Source organism: Phalacrocorax aristotelis, chromosome 3 (assembly GCF_949628215.1).
Source record: "Phalacrocorax aristotelis chromosome 3, bGulAri2.1, whole genome shotgun sequence".
Lineage (NCBI taxonomy): Eukaryota > Metazoa > Chordata > Aves > Suliformes > Phalacrocoracidae > Phalacrocorax > Phalacrocorax aristotelis.
The window spans coordinates 114,832,432-114,853,989 of record NC_134278.1 but is presented as its reverse complement, the minus strand read 5'-3'; the positions used below and the strand labels follow the sequence as shown (position 1 = coordinate 114,853,989).

The 21,558-nt window shown below is 36.9% G+C and overlaps 1 protein-coding gene across 1 annotated transcript in view; it reads left to right on the top strand.

Moving 5' to 3' along the window:
* The window catches only part of ZFAND3 (zinc finger AN1-type containing 3), a 141,271-nt gene that overhangs the window by 19,989 nt on the left and 99,724 nt on the right, over positions 1-21,558 (top strand). The window contains 2 exon segments of the mRNA XM_075089146.1: positions 13,177-13,217; positions 15,251-15,277. Coding sequence (XP_074945247.1) covers positions 13,177-13,217; positions 15,251-15,277 — 68 coding nt within the window.

The following is a 21,558-nucleotide window of genomic DNA, read 5'->3' as shown; positions in this document are numbered from 1 at the left end:
TTACATTGAAGTAATGGGCCTTAATACTTTCTTATTAACTCAAACTTTTAATCTGTAGAGTTCACGGCACTAAAGAAGCTGTGTTATCTTTTTCAAACTTTGGGATACAGGGAAACAAAATTTGGTCATTTCTTGTGTGATGTATAGAAAATTAAAAGCTTTATCAGTGTTTAACAATTCAGATAATTCTAATTTTCAGATGACCCATGAATTAAATGTTGAGGAAAATTTAATCCTGAAGTCTGAAGCTAGTTGAAAAGTCTGAGGTCTTCACTTCATGATTTTATAAAGGGGCTGCTAAAAGAAAGTGTCTCTTGCCTTTTTTTTAATTTTCCTGCTGTTGTTTTAACCTTTATAGAGACACTTAAAGGCGTTTAAATTTGTTCTATCATTAGCGCTGCTGGGACTGTCAAAAGACTTCTTTGCTTCTGTTGAATTTAATGAAGTCACAAGAGCAGAAGTGGGAGCTCTTGCAAACCTTTACGGAGGGAGCAGGAAGTGAGTTGAAATATACGGTATTGTTCACTTCAGCATTGCTCAAGCATTTTGTGAATGCCTTTCTTATTCTATTTAAATAGACTAAATATTCATGTTCGGTTTCCTGGATATTTTTTTTTTGTGATAAAACCTCCCAATGTGTTCGTTCTCCCACCTTCTGATTTGCTAGTTCTTATGCTGAAAAGAGAAGCAGGAAAAAATAGCCGACAACTCTTGTAACGTAGTGTAGAAAGGAGGCAAACGTACATTTTTGTGTAGATTACTCATATTTTATTTACTGGAGAAATTTTCTGGATTGTTTTGCGTATGTGATACTGAATCCTGTAATAAATTACAAGATTTATCCTGTTTCTCTTAATATAGTATTCAGCATTTCCCCTTCTATGAATAATGTACAAGGCCACCACATCACTAAATGTATTTGGTTGCTATGTACTACTGATAGGCTCTTAATAGCACAGTCCAATTTCTGTGAGTGGTATTTGTTCCCTACAGATTTATTTGCAGGCTGAATTATCATATAGTAGTGCCCACTGCAGCTGGCATTCACTGCAGCCTTGCAATACAAATGTAAGCAGGCTGTGATTTAACTGGGATTTTGCAGAGGTGAGGGGCAATCTTCTGAACTTTGTGTAAGTCCTACTGTGACTCATCTATTGGTACTAAAGTGTGGTAACCTGTTTCTGTAATACATTTCCTTTATGCAGTAAATTCTCATTAGTGTTTCTAGTAGTTCAGCTGATTCAGTGTTTACAACAGCAGGAACCCTTTTGTGCTGATAGTTTGAGGTATAAAATGTTTCACAGATGTTAGAGTACCTAGAGAATTATAAATACTCAGTGCAAACTGGCAGAGACGCACAGAGTGCAGATTTTGTAAAAGAGCAGAAAGGCAGTATGCTAAATTCTGTCCTGGGTGGGTACTTTTCTGTGATGCCCCATCATCTTAGGGGTCATGGGTACAACCTGTAGGTAGGTGATTAATACCTATGGTGTATTTGAAAGTGTATTGCGTCATCAGAGTTCTTTATTGAATAAACAGTCAATTTTCTGACTGGCTATGTGTGAAGGCCAAGGGGAAGTGAGCACCACGTAATATAAGATGAGCAGTCTCTCCCCTGACTTTTTTTGCCACTTTTGTATTGCCATGTCTGATTATTTTTTTTAAAGTGTTCTGCAGACTTTTTAAGCCAAGAGCTAAACTGAGATTTGGAGTCCAGGCCGCTTTCTCTGAGACGGTCAATTTGACATTGGAACAATTTGCCAGTTCTTCATAGGATGTGCTCAAAAAATGACAGGTGGAAAATTTGCTATTAAATAACCTCCTGTATTAGTGAAGAACATTGTGGGACACAGATGGTCCATCTTAGAAACCCTTTCAGTTTAACCCGTACGTAGCTCTTCATCCTGTTTTTGAAGCAGCTATACTAATACTTAGTTGTTCTGTACTTGAACTAAATTGTATTGTTACAATTACAGAAAGACAAGTAGCTAGACCTGTGGGCTAACTGTAGTTGCTGAGAAGATTGAAGATATTAACTTAGTATTTGCTGTTAGATTGGAGATTAGCAGGTTTGAAATCTGTATTTTGCAAGTAACTCTCCCCCCCCAAATTGGGGTGGAGCGTTTAAGATGCTTTTTCTTCCTGAAAAAAAACTTGAGTACTACTACTTCTACTCTATTTGATCTTGGAGATCAAGGCATTTGCATTCAGAATGCTTAAAAAAGTAAGATGTTGACACTATGGAGCATTACATAATTTTAAAGGTGCTTCTTATTTTATGCCACATACATTCTGGTTACTATGGCTGAAGTGATTTGGGCTCAGGATGTTTATTACAGTGATGCTATACTTTAATGTATAGCGATTAAATGTATTTGAAGCCTTTTTGTATTCAAAGTAAAATTGAGAAGAGTTTTGAAATAACTTATCTGGACAAAGTACAAAGTTGAGGCAGCTGTTCCTCTTGGGCACATGAGTCATAGGGTTTGAGGGAAGCAGCACATTTACTTGCAGTCCAGTTGCTGAACTCTACCACATCATTGAGTCATTAACTTTCCAGCATCCTGTACTCAGAGAGAGAATGGAGTTGACCAGTGTACTCCGAGTCAAGCTTAGGCCTCAGAAATCACACTGAAAATGCAGGGGGCAATTGAGGTTTTCAGACATTAAAATCCTTTGAACACTTTAATCATGGCCTAACCCCTTCCACACACCCCCACCCCCCCACCCCCACCCCAAAAAAACCCAAACAAACAAAACAACAACAAAAAAACCCCCAATCAAAACCCAGACGCCCCAAACCCTAAAGAAAAATATCCTTTCAGTATCATGAAGAATATGTTGAGTGTATGGTTCACAAGTGATAGGGGAGGCAGCGATTCTTCTCAGGAGTAGCTGGAAGAGAAAAAAGCATAATGATGTACTGCATGCGCTCTTGTGAAATGGTTCAAAACTTATGTGGTTTGCAATGTTTCCTCTGATACTCGGTCTTTCAAGCACTTATATTTCATTCTGGATTTCTTAACTGTGCAGACTTTTGTTACCCCCCACTTTGGCATTTGTCTTTTAATAGGATGGTTTGGGATGGTTTATAGAGCATGTCACTCGTAACAAGTGAAGGGTCTGAGGGCTGAAGGTAGTTCGTATGGCCAGCATCCACTGTGTCTTAGAGGCTTCTTAGAAAGCAACTTTACACCGTACACTTACCTGAAAAGAAGATGCTGCTCTGATATAAGCTATCAATGGAGCTGTGGTTAACAACTTATCCTAAGTCATCTTTCACTGACCTGATGATGCTTAGCGTATAGCTTCTTTTGTATTTCTTTACTTGTGTTTGTGCCTAGGTGCACATTCGTGGGGAGAAAAAAAATTCCCACCCTCTTCTAAGTTCAGATTAATACCTTGCTTTGTGTAAGTCTTTGTTTGCTATTATCAGCCTAACTCTTGCTTGTAGGGTTGGGTTTTTTGTTTGGTTAGTTTTTTTTTTTGAGGGCTTGTTGCTTTTTTTTAAAGCAGTGTTGCCAAACGTTTATTTGTATTGTTTTTTTCCATTGAACTCTTCTTATAAATTTTACCTGACTTATTTAATCTTTTTCAGACACTTCAGAAGTTGAATGTTTAACACAAACATCTTGAGGGAATTGTTTATAAGCAGTTTTATGCTGGTAGAAATGCTATGTTCCTTGGAATTATGCAGAGCTCTGGCTTTGTTACGTAACAGAAGTACGTATGAGAGATCTCAAGTTTAAATATCCAAGGTGGTGTTCTGGGCAAAAACTTTGTGTAAGATGTTAGTGGAAATATTATTTTATAACATCGCTGAAGTATAGCAAGCGAGTCACACTCTGGGTGTTTTTTTGAGGCTGGGAGTCTCTGCTCATTGCCTGAGAGATGCAAAAATCTAGTACAGACTTCTGCCTGAGGGCTATTAGGAAGTTGACCAAAATTTCTGGGTGACTAAGATAAGCATTCAACCCTGCTTGTGCTACCAGCAGGATAGTTCTGCATCATTGAAATACAGCTGACAGAATTCTGCCACAAAGAACCTTACTGTTTTTTCACATGGATTATCATGAGTTAATCATGGTTTATTTTGCTTCTAAAAGTGACTTTCTCTGTATTTTTTTTCTATTTTTCCTTACGCTCTTTTTTTTTTCCTCCCTCATTGTACCACCAGGGTTAAAATGCTTTCTGTCAATATAGGAGGATCTGCTTTTAGGGATGTTTTGTTTAAATAGTTAACTGGCACATTGCTCCTAGTGCAGACATACCCCTGATGTGATTAATTTCAAATTACTGAAGAAAGAGCTGAAGTACTCGTGTTCTCTAGAAACAGTATTATGAGATGTGGCTACAATTTCCCACCTGGGAACAGAAAATGACTGTGTGTCGTCAGGCGTAAAAGCAGCACTGACCGAAGTAAGAGCCGTGTTGCTTCCTGACTGTACAATTGGGTACAAGGGTAGCTGGAATAGAAGAAACTGAATTTTCCACATCTTCCAGCTCGCCTTTTGAAGACTTTAAAACAAGTTTCAGTAAAAGAGGAAGAAAAAATGCCTACTAACTTACATGCTGGTAGCTTTTTAGATGTGTGCTTGTGAATAGTGTAATAAGATAGGATTGCAGGCACCTTGTCAAAATTCTTCAACTGCTTTTCAAGAAGTGCTACAATTATACCATGCCATGTGATTCCAGATGGGTTTGATAAGCAAGGAATGCAAAGGACTCTAAAACTGAGATTGTCACTCATTCACGCAAATACACTGTTATTTTGCTGCTTTTTGGGGTGGCTTAGTGAGGTCTAGATAAGTGAGGTATCCTGCTGGACAACCTGCTCATTACTGAGTAGGATGTAGCTGCTTACTAGTCCTGGAGCAGTGATGCTTTTGTGCTTTGTCCAAGGGATACTCTTTCCTCTTCTTTCTGGCTGCTTTATTTCTGAACCTAGCTTTCTGTGCTTTAACTCATAGAAATGAATATTCAAAATTTATAATTCTCAGGGTTCCGACTCCTCCTGTCACATCTGTGTTTACTGCACCTTCAAGTGCTTTATCTGTCCGTAGTCGGGTTGGTCAACACTTTAAACTCCTTTTTGTAATGTTTGACCTGTTAGACATTAAAAATAGATCTTTACAACAAAGGAGTTTATCTTACAATTTTGATATCTTGCTAGCTTTTGGGTGAATTCTTATGGTACAGTACTTAATCAAGTCTTTGTTAGTGCGTTTTGTTAATGTTTGCAACAGCATTTTTTTTTTTAACTGGTTTATATAAGTTGTCCCTGTAGATGTTGTTTAACATGCAACAGGCAAGGTCTTTGAAATACTTTGAAAGGCTGCCTCTTTTTTTTGTTTATTTGTTTTGTGTCATTCAAAAGTTCTAACCCTTCCAGGCCATTAGCATGCCAGGCATTTTAAAGTATTTGTTTTTGCCCGATTTTGATTAAAAAAAGAAATGCTTTTCTCTGCTTTTGCATAGAGAAGAGACAAACTGAGCTTAAATTGAGAATTAAAGCTTTTCCTGTTTTCTAAGGTAAACCTAGTTGTTCAGGTCAGGAAGTGTTAGAATAGGTTTCCTAGGGAGATTTGAGATGAAGCTAGCCATGCCTTTAAGTCAGGGGACAAAATGGATACTTTCTTGAGGTTTCTTCCAGCTTCTTTTTTCTTAGAATGTTTTACTATTTAGTATCTATTACTGACCTGTGGTAAAAGGAATAACACAAATGGAACAGGCTTTTGAACGCTGATCTGAAGCAAAATATAAGGTTGATATGATTTCATATTGTAAATCTGAAGATGATGATTGTGTTGTCATAGGGCAATGTTCATTATTACCTGCAATGCATATAAATAATAATGTCCTTGAGGAATTGGTGGAAGGGTGGTAGAGCAGAACTTTCACATTTTATTCCTACTTTTCTATTAAAGGCCTCTTGGACTCTATTAATACTTTGTATTTCAACCTTTTTAGTGTCCTTTAAATAGTAGGCTACATATCTCTGTGAAAAAAAATTTTGAAGACTTGCAGAGGAATATTTGGTGTACAATTTCGCTGCTGATATTTCTTTTTTAAGAAAGTGTAGAGGCATGTATTTATGGGAGTATGAAGCATTCAGCTTTGACTGGAGGACAACTACTTTATAAGCTCAGCTAGAAGCCCAATTGAATCTGATCTAAGTTCTTACAGCCTGTCTTACCTGGTTTAGAGGCACTGGATTCTTTGCAGTTTATTGTATGAATTGTTGGAGAAGGCTTTAAATTGAAACTATCAGTGCTTTTGTGTCAGAGCACATGGTATGCTTTGTAAGAGTAAGGAGATACTTTGTTGCTCTGTATTCTCCCCATTTCCCCCTCTTGCTCTTGTGTATTTGTGCTCTTCTCTGGCCTTATTGTCAACAAAGCACTTCAGTGTCTTTATATATTTACAATATAAAAAGTGCTTCAGCCATAGAGATTTAAAAGAATGCTTTAGTGTAGCCATTGAAAAAAAAAAATCAGGGTACAGCTACTTCATTGGGATGCATCAGCATATCTTCTGAGTGTGGAAAGCTGCCAGAAAGGCATTGCACTAGTACACTGTGCATAAAGTTTACCCTCCCTTTCATTTCAAATTGAGGTCAGAATGATGAGGTCCTTATGAATGTGTGATTCACTAACTGAAGCATCATTTTCAGCAGCTTACCAAAAATCTTGAAATGATAAGCAACACTTAAATTGTTTGTGGTGAAAATGAGGAGTCCAAAACCAGAACACACATGTATTTTCCAAGCAAAAAACCATGTAGTAGTAGCAATAATAATAAATTCTTGTTGTTAACACTTTTTAAATTGAACTAGAGTTCTTATCACTGAGTGTGTGGATATAGAACACCATGATGAATAAGATGACATTGACTGCGTTTGTGGGATATTTCATTTCGGATTTTATTTCACTTAAAAATCTGTTCCTGAGCGTATGTGAATATTTCTGGTTGCCAAGTTCTCTGTAGGTCCACCTGCATTTGACATGCTCCACTTGTGTTCTTTTATTTGAAAATAATTTGGCATACATAATTCTTGAAGAATAACTGAGCTGCCCTAGTCTAAAAATATGAATAATTGTTTAAACTGTTCAAAAAACCTTGCCTGTATCCCATTAGCAAGACCATAAATTAAGAAGGAACTATAAATATCAAATATGCAGCATATATGAAATCAATGAGGTGACTTCTGATTTAGAAGAGTAAAATGGCTTTCTTCAGAAGCTAGTGTACAGGATATATAGAACTTTCAAAGGACGACTGAGGGTCTTATTAACACAATCTAATTAACCTGCTTCCTGTACAAGGTGAAGTGTTATACGCCCTGAGCAAATGTTGAAAGTGAATGTTGAGAAGTGTAAGAGAAATACAGAACTGGATCAATTTTCTTTTAATGATAAATAATCATTCTAGTCTGGTTGGATGAAAGTAAACATATGTGGGCTATGGTTTTGCTTTTTGCTGTGTGCCAGGACTCAGCTCGGAGTGATTTCTTCGGTAGAGTTATAAACCTTTGAAAATTGCTTTATAATGGAAATGGTGACAGGCCATTAACTACAGTAGCATAAATGCACTGATGTAACATATGTGTAGTTGTCCTGAGTTGCCAAATACATGAAACAGTATGAGCTGAATGTATGGGGAGGAAGCTTCTTTGTTGTTTCAACAAATTAATGACATGATTCATATTATGTTAATGTTTCTCAAACATACGGCTGCCCCTGACAATATTGGACAGGTATCATTCAGGGGCTAAGATATATTTGTACTGTACTGACACTGTGATCCCAGTCTAATTGCTCTACTGGAAGGGGACCAAGAAGCATTTAACATGATGCATTTAATCACCAAAGCAATTGTAGTGCCACTGAAGCAGACAGCTTTTCCTACTACCAAGTAATAGGAACTTCTGAATCATAAAGAATCATTACTAGATATGCTGGAAAACCTTGTTCCCAACAAAAATGCAGAATCTGGGATTTTGCAATCATTTAATTGGCATCTCTGGCCTAAATATCTTTAAAATTAAATACCTTTTGCATACATGCTATATGAAAGCATTTTTTTCCAAATTCCTTATTCTTCCATCCTCAAAAGACAACCGAACAAAAATTATTTTCAAGAATGACTGTTATTCTGGTGTTATTTTTCAAGCATTGAGAAGATACACATATGCTAGAATCGTTGTTTATTTTTACTCTGGTACAGCTGCATGATTCTTGCTATTGGTGGGCACTTGCATGATTAACGCTAGTTCACTATTAACTTAAAGTGTAGGAGACCTAATATTGATGAAAATGAGCATTTCGTATTGCCCTTTGGTGCTTGTGTGGATTTAAGCTAGCATTAGTTTTTAACATTTCTGGGTTGGTTTGTTTGTTTGCTTGTTTATTTTTTTTTTATCTTAAAGATGGGAACAGAGAAGCTAGGAAGTGCCTGACAATCTGCTGGAAATTGTAGGCTTTTGTTACCAAACCTTCGGCATTTATTAGGTATGCCTACATAAATTTCTTGGCAGAAAATTGTTTTAATTAGGGAGGCTGAGATGAGACAAATTTCTGTGTACCTCTCTCTAACTCTCTTCAAATGTGCAAAATTTCCACACGTAATTTGTTCCTGAACCATCAGATTGACCTTTGTCTTTTTTAGATTCTGGCTATTCTGATCAACTACTGTACATCTAACAGTCTTTTCTTGAGATTTATGGCTAGGATATCAGCCTCATTCTCTAGATGTGGTTTCGAACTGATAAAATAATTTACTGGGAGAGGGGGAAGTAAAAACAAACTTTTGGCAAAGACAGAATAGAATGCGCATTGATTTGAATGGTACCTCGCAATGGTGTACTGCCAAATGGCAAGAAAGAAAAGGAAGAATTAGTAGAATAGGGCATAAATTTGAGTAAATAATTTTTATTGCTTTTAGGGGAGTAGATAAGGCCACACCTTCAGAAGAATGTATTGGAAGTAATGTATGAAAATGGAGTCAGGGAAGCAAGCAAAGGGGCTGAATAAGAATCTTAATTTCATTTATAAGTTATGTATCAATACACAGGATTTGATGTTTGTTATTTTTGATACTTAGAGCCTCTTATTGGGCCTTACTGTATTTTATTAATCTTTAACCGGAGATGCAGATGTTGATCTTACTGAAGCTAAGAACCTACAGTGGTCTGGATGTGAATCTGGAGGCTCAAATAGTTGCTTTTGCTAGGGAGATTTGTAGGCACAACAGTGCAAGTAGGGGATGCTGGTTTGAATAGCCTCAGAAGGGCTCTCTCTTTTTGTCCTACATGTGATATTATTTATTGCTTAAAGTATAAATATGTTATACGTTCCAGGATTCCCCACTTCTGTAAATTTCTTCCTCTTTCAAATTCCCTGTGTCATTATTACTACTTTCATGGCTGTGTTGTTAAGGGAGTGTTGTTGGTTGGTTTTTTTTAATACCTACACTCGTTTCAGACCAAGTCCTGGGGAGTTGTTGCATGCAATCGTTCTGTAGCCTCTGGGGTTTTCCAGCTGGCTTGAAGTATCCTCTGCCTTTAACTTGCTCTGTCATCTGACCTTCCGAGCTTGCTTCACCTTGTGGTTTCCAATCTACATAATAATTTGTGTCACCCTTTAGTTAAATGGTTTCTTTTTGACAGATGGAAGTACCTTGAAGTAGGGTTTAACTTTATGTTCTGCCTCGGAGATAATACCATTCTATTTGACTTGATTTATTCATAAATATGGATGTCTTTCTGAATACCAGCTTAAATTATGTAAAAGCGGAGATTGTAAATTACCAGTATAGAACTGGCTTTCTTGATATTGTACATATAAAATGTATACGGCAGTAATGCTGGATTAGGTGCTGTTAAGCATGACGCTGACTTCTGTGTGGGAAATCTGGGAATTACCTTAATATGCCCAGCTGAAAACTGTGGTGATTTGATAACTGGTTCACAAGCATGTAGAATATCCCTGACCTAACTGCAACAGAAGGATATAGAAATGTTGGATGTCGGCCTAAAAACTTGCAGTCTAAAACATGCGATTCTCATTGCCAGGACTGACTTTGAATTTTAGCTTCACTGTGCCTTATTCAGCTTTACGCTCATGATTTTACTGTACATCCCTACAAATTTGAAATGTATTGCATTCTCTACAAATCACCTGCTCTAAGTAGAGTTGGCCACTGTGACCATCTCTTTCCTGTGAAGTGGAAGGAAAGGAGGCTGTGCTGTGGCCAGGATTGTTCGATGCTTTAGAGCTTTGAGTGTTTCAAATGAAATTACCTCAAGAAATAACAGATATTACAGATGTACGATATATTAGAAAAGGCTATCAGGAGCAAAGAAAACTTATAATTTGTTGTTCCTGACTGGCAGTATGAGTTTCTGGTGAATGCTGGAGTCACTGGGAAGTATTTAATGTGAAACAGTGATGTGGTTAACAGGATTTACTTCATAGAGAAAACAGCAATGTGCAGGTTTGCTCAATTTTAAGAGTCTGGTAAGAGAGCCCTTGCCTGCTGTAAAGAGGAAATCCTAGCAATGAGAGGAGGGATTTGCAGTGTAACAAAGAGCTGTCAAACATATATTTTACTTGACAGGCATTGACATGACTCTCAGATAATACCTAGTAAGTTTGATGTACATAAACTGCTTAACGCATTTTCTTTGTAAAGGTTTTGGTCTAGTTAAATATTGCACTTTCAAAAAGGGGCTCATTGTTGGTCAACACTGTTACTCTGTCTCTAATAAAAAATGCCATTTTCTTAGTTCTAGTTTAATGTTGATGGATCTGGAGTGACATAAGTTATTGTGTAAAAGAAACTAAAAGACAGAAAAAAACCACTCAAAATTTAGGTTCTCATCTTACGTAACAGCCTCAGACAGACTTGCATGCCTTAAAAAGCATATCAAAGGATCAGAGAGAAAGTGATCCTTGGAACTGTAACAGTGAACTGAAGTTATTTAGCTCACAAGGTCACTTGTCCAATAGCATCGTCCTTTCAGAAAATCTGTTTTCTTTTGTGTGAGAATAAATGGCAGCCTTTTTTCACTTAGCTGTATGTTGTGTGTGCGTGTTTTCCATTGTTGGTGTGCTGATAAGTAAATATTATATGAGGCTTTGGATTGATATTTAACAGCTGAGATGGTTGACTATACCACTGAAAACATTTGTCGTTGCCCGTTCCAATGTCATCAATATGAACCATCTGAACTCTGCCTTTCTTTTTCTTTGCTGCCCCTGGGGTTTAATGGCTTTGCAGAGAAGCTCCTGCCTGGCATATTGAGCTGCTCCAGAAGGTCTAACCCATAAGCAGTGAGTACTGAACTGCAGCACACTAATGCTGTAGGTGTTGACTCACCATGCTGTTTTTAATTGCAGTTCTTCTGAAGGTAGATAATCTGTTCAGACTGTCAACATAGATATTGAATCTTTGGGTATATACCAATTTGATGATGTATTTGTATGGCTACAAATGCTGTTCCGCTTTTCTTTTCCTGGGAATTAACTCTTCTCCTGTGCACATACTGTTTGCATTTAAAACTAGCTTTCATGTGTCTGTGGCTCTTGCTATAGCTGGCAAATGCTTATGTCTCATATCTGCAGTGAACTGTGTTCTAGAATTCTTGAGCCTGATGTAAACCAGCTTTCAAATGTGCATGAATTGAAAAGCATCTGTAATGTTTTGATGTGACTAATACTAAGATATGATTGACCAAGTCTGGATTTACTTTGTTACTGGAAAGTCATTCAAAATATCCGTCTGCAAACTTGGGGTGGGAGAATTCTATAATTCTTGTAGGTGTGTTCTTTTGTGATATAATTGCTTTGAAAAAACTGTCAATATTTTTGTCTTGAGATGATCAGTTTTGATTTTTGTGATTTGTATGTTGTAAGATGCAGATCTCATCTCAAAATTCCATCCACGTTCGGCTGGAAATAGAAAACAACTGTCTTGGTAGTCTTGGTTGGTTTTGTGTATGCATTTTTCTGAAGATCAAGGTGCAATTCTATGAATTAATTTGGCTAAATGACATGTTCCAGCTAGAGGCTGCCCTGAGGAGGCAAAGAAGCCTTGTGGGCATGGACAGTTTTGGCACAACCTTGCCTGTCAGTACATACATTCAGACCTGCTCAAAACTGTGTTAATGCTTATACATAATGACAGAGCTGATTCAGGAATACTGAACAAATCAAGTATTGGGCAGTGTGCACAGAAACTGGCTTGCTCTTACCTAAAGACACTTAAATATGTGGAGAGCTTTTGATAGTGTGTTCCAGCTCACTTTGTAAAAGAGTAGTTGTGACGTTAGAAAAGAACTTTTTGCAAACTGGGAGAAACTTTGTTCTCCCATAGTATATTGCTTTGGGTAGTTTCATGGTAGCACTAGAGAGGTCTATAGCCTCTTTTTTTTTTTTTTTTTTTTTTGGCCTACTGACTTCCTGTATGAGGGTGAACACTTGCAGCATAATTGCACAAACTCTTCGGAGACATCTGGAAAGCTTAAGATGTTGCTGTCATTCTCCAGCTGTTTTTCTTTCAGCTGAAGGTTACTGCCCTTGAAGTTGAGCCATGCTAATGGATCCTAGTCCATGTCAGTGCAAAGTCAGCCAGGTTATTTTAAATTACTGCTGGATGCAGCTGAGGGTAGTAATGAACAGCTTGAGGTAATAACTTCTTAAGCTATTCCAGCTAGGCTTCCAAGAGCACATCTGTATGTGTCCTTATAAGTGCAATACTTTAAACTCTCTTTTGCTGTGCTGTAGTCAGGATTTGTCAGGACTGCAAAGCTGTGGCCAAGGAGAGTCTAATATTCAAGTGGAATGTATTGGCTCTTCCTGTCTATCATTATTATCATATTGTGATAGAAAGTTTTGAATGATGAGTGTATATACATTGAATGGTAAAGTAAGCTTATTTTTAAATATGAGGTAAATGTGTGGAAATCATGTTTTGGAAGCTCTTGAAATTGGAAAGAGGTTGCCATATGAAGTATCTTCCCCCTGTCCCTAGTTCAGCCACTTATCTTTGATTCCTAGTCATTTAAGTTCCTACCCTCTCTGTACCATTGCTTCATTCCCAAAAAAACCTTCCCTGGATTGATTAGAATGATAATGAATTTTTTAGCTCTATTTTTTTTTTTTATTTTTGCCCCAGGTCCAGCAAGACTATGAATCTCTGTTCCAAATGCTTTGCTGGTAAGTGCAGTAAAAGGTTTTGTGTTTTTGTTAGATTATGGAAACCACACTGTTGGCATCTCCTTCAGGATTTGTGCATGGGTTTTTCTTCCTTCAGTGTGCATATGTAATCAGATTTTCCTCACTTTGGTGCTTCATTTATTTGCTAATTGAGAACTTCTTGTGTAAATGTACCAATGAATCCTTGTTCCTGAATTTTATGGAATTCTGGAAAACCCTTGAACTAGAGAGCTCTGCTGTCAGCACAGATCCTATATGGATGACAGCTTTCAAAATGCATAAGTCTGAATTGTAATTTGGAATTGTGTAGGGTTTATTTTGTAATCTCTGAAATACAGTATGGATAAAAAATGAAACGGGAAAGTTGGTATAGAAAACTTCTTGTTCCATTTCTTTTTAACTTGCAGGCCTTGAACGTTAAATCATCAGAAGCTCATCAGTAGGCTAACTCTAATTGCTACGTATTATTTTCTTATTGCAAGGTCATTTCTATTGTGTAAAATGTTAGGAATTGCTGTTGAACCTTTCCTGTTAGTGTTTTCTAGCTTTGCCTTTCTGAATTTTTTTTGGTGGTACTTAGTATTGTGAACTTATTTTTAATTGTAATAAGAGTGCTGTCATAGTTCATTATTTTTAATTTCTCTTGGGGGAACAGATACAATATTAAAAAGTTAAGAATTTTTTTAAAACTTTCAGTTATTGGCTGGTCTATGAAACATTAATATTGAGCTTGCAGAAATTTTATTAAGGTCATTGGTTTCCAAGGCGAAATCTAGAATATTTGAAAATTACGGCAAAATGGATGAGGAAAAAAAAATTTTTAAAGCTTTTTCTGAGTTTTTTTTACAAAAAATAAATTTTGACTTGTAGATCTCACATCTTGGATTCAGCAACAAACACAAGGGAAAGAAAGGTTGTCAAAGGCTGTTCAGCAAAATGATACATATATTTCCCTGGTTGTTTTCCAAAGCCATGGATCACTGGAAGAGGGTATAGTGAAGGATGCAGTAGTCCCTTCTTGTACTCTTTCCCTACTGACGGCTGTCAGAAACAAGCTACTAAGTCTTTGATTTGACTCAGTACAACTGTTATGTTCCTGTTAGCACTGTAAACAACTTCTGTTTGCATACCTCAGAAATGTGTATTTTCTGATTCTAAGATATCAAAATGGCTTATCCTTCGTATTCTGCATTTAACAGAGTACCCAAAACTTCACAGCCAGCAGGCCAGGCATTAAGTAAAGCATCTTTTATTTTGGTTTTACTGTGTTTTTTTTATTTTGTTTTGATTTGTGTGTTTTTAATAAGAAGGAAGAGTCTTGGATTCTGTTCTGTAATTCTCCTGAAAAGCCATTGCCTCTGGTCAAATTCATTTTTCTGTTGTTGAGATATGATCTTGTAATTTTACATCTGTGTGATTTGGGGGGGGGGGGGGGGGGTGGTGGGGGAGGGGTAGAAGCTTACCTTTTAAAGTTTTCAAGACTTTCTTTACAGCCTGTTTATTTTAATGAAATAAGACTTGAAGAGTTTGAGTAACTTAAAAAGCTACTGCTAGTTGGAACACGACCAAGTATTGTAGATAAATGCAAATTTACTCTATCTTCTAGATTTTTTTTAAACTATGATTTCTTCAACAAGTAGCATTGAAATAAGCAGTCCTGTTTTAGTAATTCAAAACTGTCAATGTCATCAGTCCCACATAACACTCTTTTTTTTCTTTTTTTTTTAATATTAGTGAAACATTTTTAGGGTTGTGGTTTTTTATTCTCTGTTTCCAACCACAGTATTAAAATAGAAAGATGTATACTTCTGTTTCTGTAAATTTAACCATCACAGATAACAAGGTTTTAGGCAAGTAAGCTGTTGAGGATGTTTTTCACTATTCCAGGCACTCCAAAGATACAATGTGAAAAAAGTTCCTCTTGTTTCTATGGCAAGTTATTAACTCAAATGTACTGAAGCCGATGTATATGCAAGGGAAAATTGGGAATTATTATTTCACTTGACCATCATTTCCTTTCTCTTCTGTTTTAGAAAAAAGAAATCCACACAACGAAAAAGGTTAGTAACTTTGTTAAATGGAGTTTGTTTGGTTGTTTGTGGGGTTTTTTGGTTTATGTTTTTTTTTTTAGGGAATCCAGTCTTCCTGTTATTTTAACTTATTTCCGTACACAGAGCAGCAAAGCCCTTTGCATTTATATAAGCGCTTATCTTTTTATATAAATCAGGGTAGATGGGCAACAAGTCAGCAAAAGATGAAAACATTGTTGCGTTTACATTGCAATATGAATTATTACGTGGAACCTTCCTATCTTTACTGGTCTTTTAGACCTTCTAAACTATGTACAAGTTTGTATAGTACATGATCATGAGCTCTTCTTTGCTTCTGCCCTTCCTCTCCTCTGCGTCCCTGGTCATAGTTTGATGTCTGTGATGGTTAATTAGCACAGAAATCACAGAATCACAGGTTGGAAGGGACCTCAGGGATCATCTAGTCCAACCTTTCTAGGAAGAGCAAAGGGCAATGGTCGGGGGCTGTAAGTTTGCCTTCTTGTTTGACCAAATACTTGTGATTTCTAAATTTATTATCAAGATAAACTCACTGAATTTTCACTCCCATTTGTCCCCAGATTAAACAAACAGCAAAAGCAGCAAGATTATATAGCAAGGAGAGTGGAATTCCTTGTTTTGGCTATCTTTGTACAGTTTTTTAATATTAAACACAGGAATACTTTTCACAGATTATTATAGAGATTAGGCTGTTCAGCTGTTTACGGCAAGAGTGAGCTGGATACTGCACAGATATGTGCAACCCTCTGCCTTGAAGAGCCCAGTGTGTTGACCTAAATCTAGGAGGCTCACTAAGCTCTTCTGTACAACCACAAATCTGGTGTTCATTTGCCACAGACTAGTTCTTGGCTTGCACATAAATGTTGATAAATACTGGAGAGAAACTTGAAGTTAGCTATCCTCTTCACCCCTCTTTGCCTCCTCTTCACCCCATCTGTCTGTTCCAAGAAGGAATATCTGACTCCTTTTATTTAAGTCCTGTAGAAGCAGCAGACTCTGAAATGTTCAAGAGCCTCTCTGAAATGATTTCAAGTTAATTGTACTTCTGAAAACTACTTTACAACATTCTGTCTCCAATTCAGTGCTGACCACGTGCTATCAATGCCTCAAAGTCTCCAGATACAGTACAAGTGTAATCCTACGTATTAAATTGCTTCAAATAAATTTGCTCTTCAGATGGTTAAAGCATAGCTGCTTCAGACATCTTGCGCATCCAGAATACAAATGCAAACAATTGTGGGTTTTTTCTTAATCAGAATATAGGCTGGTAAGTGAAAAAATGCAAATTACGGCCAGAGTATCTCCCTTAGTGACACCACATCTTTTGCTAATACTGCAACCTCTCTTCTTTCACTATGGTAAACTGAGAAATCTGAATGGTTAAAATACAGGACAGTGATGAGTGAAATTTTTCAGAAGTATCCTCTATTAATCTATCTTTGCTCCCATTAGGTTTATGGAAGTTTTAATATGAATTTCAGGAAGAGACATTATTTGAGTACTTTTCAAAAGCCACTTTTGCAAAGTAGGGTCTTTCAGGCACAAGTTCTACAAACATTCATGAAAACAACACCTGGTACCTGAAGAACTCAATTTTAATTGGAACCTCTGGGAACAGTCACAGAACAAACTATTACAGAGTAAGAACAAATATTTAAATACAGAAAACTATAAAACTAGATTTTCTACTTAAATCGCCCCAAAAATGCAGGCTGCCTTTAATCCGTTTGACTGTGAGTCTAGCAAGTTTGTGTTATGTCGCATTCGTCATTGGAAGGAGGGGTGCAGGCAGTGGATTTCAGCTTGTTCAGTAGTATGTGATGCTAAAGGTAAGTGCAGCATTAGATGGTTTGGTGGAGAGATGCGCTTGGAAAATTGGAAGAAGAAATGATGATTAGAGTATTAATGGATTTGTGAATCAATTTCATAGCCCTTCTGTCTGAAGGTGTAATTGAAATTGAAACTTCTAGAGGTGGGTGTCCATTTCTTTTCTTAATCCAGCTATGCGATGTTAGTGTGTTCTGTGAAGTGCGAGATCAGCATCACTGAATTTGAGAAAATACTTCAGCCATATAACACAAGAATTCTGACTTTTAAGCAGCTTGAATCTCAGATCCATTTTATTTTTGATTTGAAACATTTTTTTTTTACATACTGGTATCTTGATGAATGAAAATTATAGATTTTTAATCTCAGTCTATCAAGTAAGAAATTGGTATTGCTGGAACCACACAGGTATTGCCAATACATATGCTTGGCTCTATGCCAGTTTTGATTATGAAATTTTGCAACTTCAGTAGTATATCTTATTCTTCTGAATGTGAAAGATCTGATAAGAGGGGGAAGAATAAAAATAGACACTAACATCTTGTATGTATCATCCAATTCTAGTACTATCAGATTATTTGCTATTCTTTATTTCCTGAACTCACTCAAACGTCTGACTGTGTAGAGTTATTTCTTGGCTTTGTGCATCTTAACCCTTCTGCTTTGTTGAGCAGACCTTTATCTTGTCGTGCTTAAGTCACACACAATTTTTGGAGCTTACAAAATTGCAGGTTTTATGTGACTCAGTCACTTGAATAACACAGTTTTCTCTCAGTCTTTGTAAATCCTGGGAGCTATTTAGAATGCTTCCTTGTCTGGCAGTAATAACACCTACTGTAAGTATGAGCTGGCAAAAGTCAGCGTTCCTGCCTAAATAGATTTTGCTGTTAATCAGCTGCTAACCTGATCCTCAGTCAGGCTTTGAGCTTGCTTACTGGAAACCTTTTCAACAGGTGCCTCTTGCATGTCGCTAGCTCAAATTTTATCTTTGCTGTATCATGTTGTATGATAAAGTATGCTTTACTCAGCCTTTTTCTTATTCATAAAGTTTTCATCCCTAAATGAATGATTAAAAATCTGTTCTGTTTGCATTTTCCAGATCCTTGTAATTTCTGATGTGTATCCACATGTTTTAGTACTTTGCTGGAAAAGCAGCAAGCATTTTCAGAAATTTACAACAGTGCTAAGTACTAGTTTTGTTTACCTGTACACGAAACATTTCTTTAGCAGTATGGCGTTCCCTTTGTTGGCTCTTACTGGAAACCGGTGCCTCAATTTGTTGCTTCATTAGGCTAGAATTTGTTGTTCCATTCATGTCTGTCTTTGTATTTTGAAGTACATGGACTGCTCACTACAAAAAACAGCGCTTTCTGGCTGGCACATGAGAGTGGTCAAGTTTGATCTTCAACTTCTATTACACAATCAGGCTGGAAGCTAAACAATACTTTGGAAAATTGTATATATGGTTACAGTGGCACCACAGATACTTCTGATTTCTAGAGCACCTACTAAAAACTAATTATAACATTCCATATATAAGCATAGATTATTTTTTTTGGCATACATTTAATTTCTTTTACTCTATACCCAAATAATTTTTAAAAGGGGGAAGCTGGTAGGGAAAAGATGCCTAGCATGATTAGTAAATTTGTGAGATGTATACTAAACTTGAGAAAGACATCACCATGAGATAGAATTATGAAAAAGATTTGGATAAATTACTTCAGTTGGGCTTCACCTATTTATAAGCTTAATTTGCACTGCTGACCCTGAAGATTTTTTTTTTTTTTTACTCTGTTAGTATGGATTATTCTGTGACTTCAAAGAAATGTAAAGATCTGAGTAATAGCTCTTTTTGGGTTGTTAGAACAGTGAAATATTTTGTGGAAGGATTGGGAAAGGATTTATATGTTTTCAGTTTACTCCTTTTCCCCTAACCTGTCTTAAAGTTGTGGAGGGGAAATATAAGTTAATAGAAAATTAGTTTGTTCAAGTATAGTTGTTATCTGAGCTTAGAATTAATAGTTTTACTTCTGTTAAAAATAGTACCATCATGCAAATTATCCAGCATATTTATTCCACATGAAATGTTGCTAGTCCTCAATATATACAGGAGAACTGGAAATATGGGAAAGAAGGATACTTGAAGCTTTCTATGCTTGCTGGAGTTTTAACAGTTAAATAGAGATCACATTTTGAGTGAAGTTAGTATAACATTACTTGAGAGGTCCACTTTTTTCCCCGTGTCTCTACTATCATGCCATGGAAATTGTGGAGTACAGGGCTCCTATGTTGCTTTGTGGCAATGTGGATATGATTTTGCTATCCATTATATAGAATGGCGTTAAAGATGCTGTGTGGGAGAGACAACCCTCGTCTGCCTGGGACCTGGCTATGTGAAGGCGTTGCGTGCACAATAGGGCCAATGGCTCAGCTGCTGGTTTGATTTGCTCAATTATTTTCTCCTTTTTCCTCCTCTTCCATCTTCTCCCATATAAAATAACGGGAAGGGGCAAGCACTGATGGAGAACAGACCCATGAAGTATTTCTATTTCTGCACAATTGTCACTGGAAGAAAGAGAATTTCTTCCACAGCTGGCACTTGAATGTTGTGTGTTTGGACAGGTTTGTAGGACAGGTTTTCTTTTTCTCTTTTCTTCTTTCTGGTTACTGCTAACTTCAAGTTAGTAGGGCTTTTTCCAGTCATTTGAAAGTATCTTTTCACCTACACAGTCAGGGAAAATTGAATACCTTTTAATTAAGGACTGCAACATTATACAGTCAATCAATCCTATCAGAGAACTACCCTGTAGGACTTTAGTGGCTGTTTCATTGGATTGCATCTTGCTAAATTCACAGTCTAGTAATCTGGGACTCATTTGTTAAAAATATAAATTACACTTAAACCAAAATACATCCTCCTCTCAGTACTGGCTACCTAAATTAAGACTATTTGGCAGTCTTTTCAATTTTTCCCTCTGTCTTGACAAGACATCACTGACATTTTCCATGTGTTATCTTTTTCTTATCTCAGGCGATTGCCAGTCCCATCGTACAGGTTGATCTATGAGCAGAGAAAAGAGCTCAGCCCTTTTTCTTCAGACTTGCATTATTTTTAGTTTTTCATAGCTCTGGTTACTAGTATGTTTTCTTCTTTACAGTAAAGCGAGCTTTTTCTATTTTGTTAATATCTTGTTCACCTTCTAACTTGTAACCTTTCAAAATGACTCGTTGAAACACTAGCTGTAATTTAGTCTCTTGTGTATAGGTTCTCTGCTGTTAAAAAAAAAAAGTTTAGAAATATGACTTAATTGCCGTGATGTTTGCACATTGCCAGCATGAAAGCAGAGTTACCGATTTAGACTGTGCAACCCACAGGTTTAATTTATTAAACTTTCTTGTAACTCTATTCTCCTATAAATGCGTGCATAAGGCAGGAGAGGGAATGCTTTTCTCTTTTTTCCCCCCATTTAGCAATTTGCTTGAGTTATAGAAAAGTCTGTGCTCTGTTTTGTGTATTTGCGTGTTTGGAAACCTTCTATAGTTTATAGAGACACTAGTGATTTGTTCCTTAGCCTCCCTGTGGAGTTTGTTCCATATTACAATCTAATTCCATGTCCGTGTTGTGCACTCCTGAGCTGTTAATTTGTACATTTCGATGCAGTTTGTTTCATCGTGTTTTTGTAATCCAAACTGAATGTAATGAGCTATGTGCTTTGGGGACCCAGCCTTGCCTTGCCAATTAGAACAAGTGGTTACTGAGAGAGAGCATGTTTTAAATAAAACATGGCACCTCTGCCTGGAACCAGCAGCCTTTGGGGAATAAAAGAGGATATTTAACTCTTTCCCTCTGAGAAGAGAGGTCAGTATCAGTGAGCACATTTTAGGAACATTTAACTCATTCCTTTGAAAAGTATGATGCAGATTCATGTTTCATCTTGCAAATAAAATTTAGTTTGTCATTGGAGAGGTGTTATACAGTACTGCATGCTGAGTATTTTGGAACGCACAAGGATGGTGGCTGAGTTGACTGCATGTTTTCTAGGATTCTAATTGCTAGTGTCACACAAACACTGTACAGGACTAGCAGTCAACCTTTCCCTTTCCCCTTGTACTGCTACCCAAGAGGCTGAGGTAGGACAGGAGGGGTGCCAGGTAAAGAGCTAGTTTCAAAACACATTTTATAGGTGGAGGAATCTAGAAGTACTCCTTAGTACTCCTAAGTGTTGTTCTTAGGATATGTGCTAGGTGACCCTGAGGAAGGGATCATTTATTCTACCATTTCGAGGTAACTGGCAAAGGGTATCTCTATGACTGGATTGTTGTAGAAATTATCCAGCATTCTACTGGTCTTTAAATAAACTTCCTGGTGAATTCAAACAAGACACAACAGCAGTTTTAAAACTTAACTCTACTTTGCAATTATTTTATGCATTCCAGCCCCA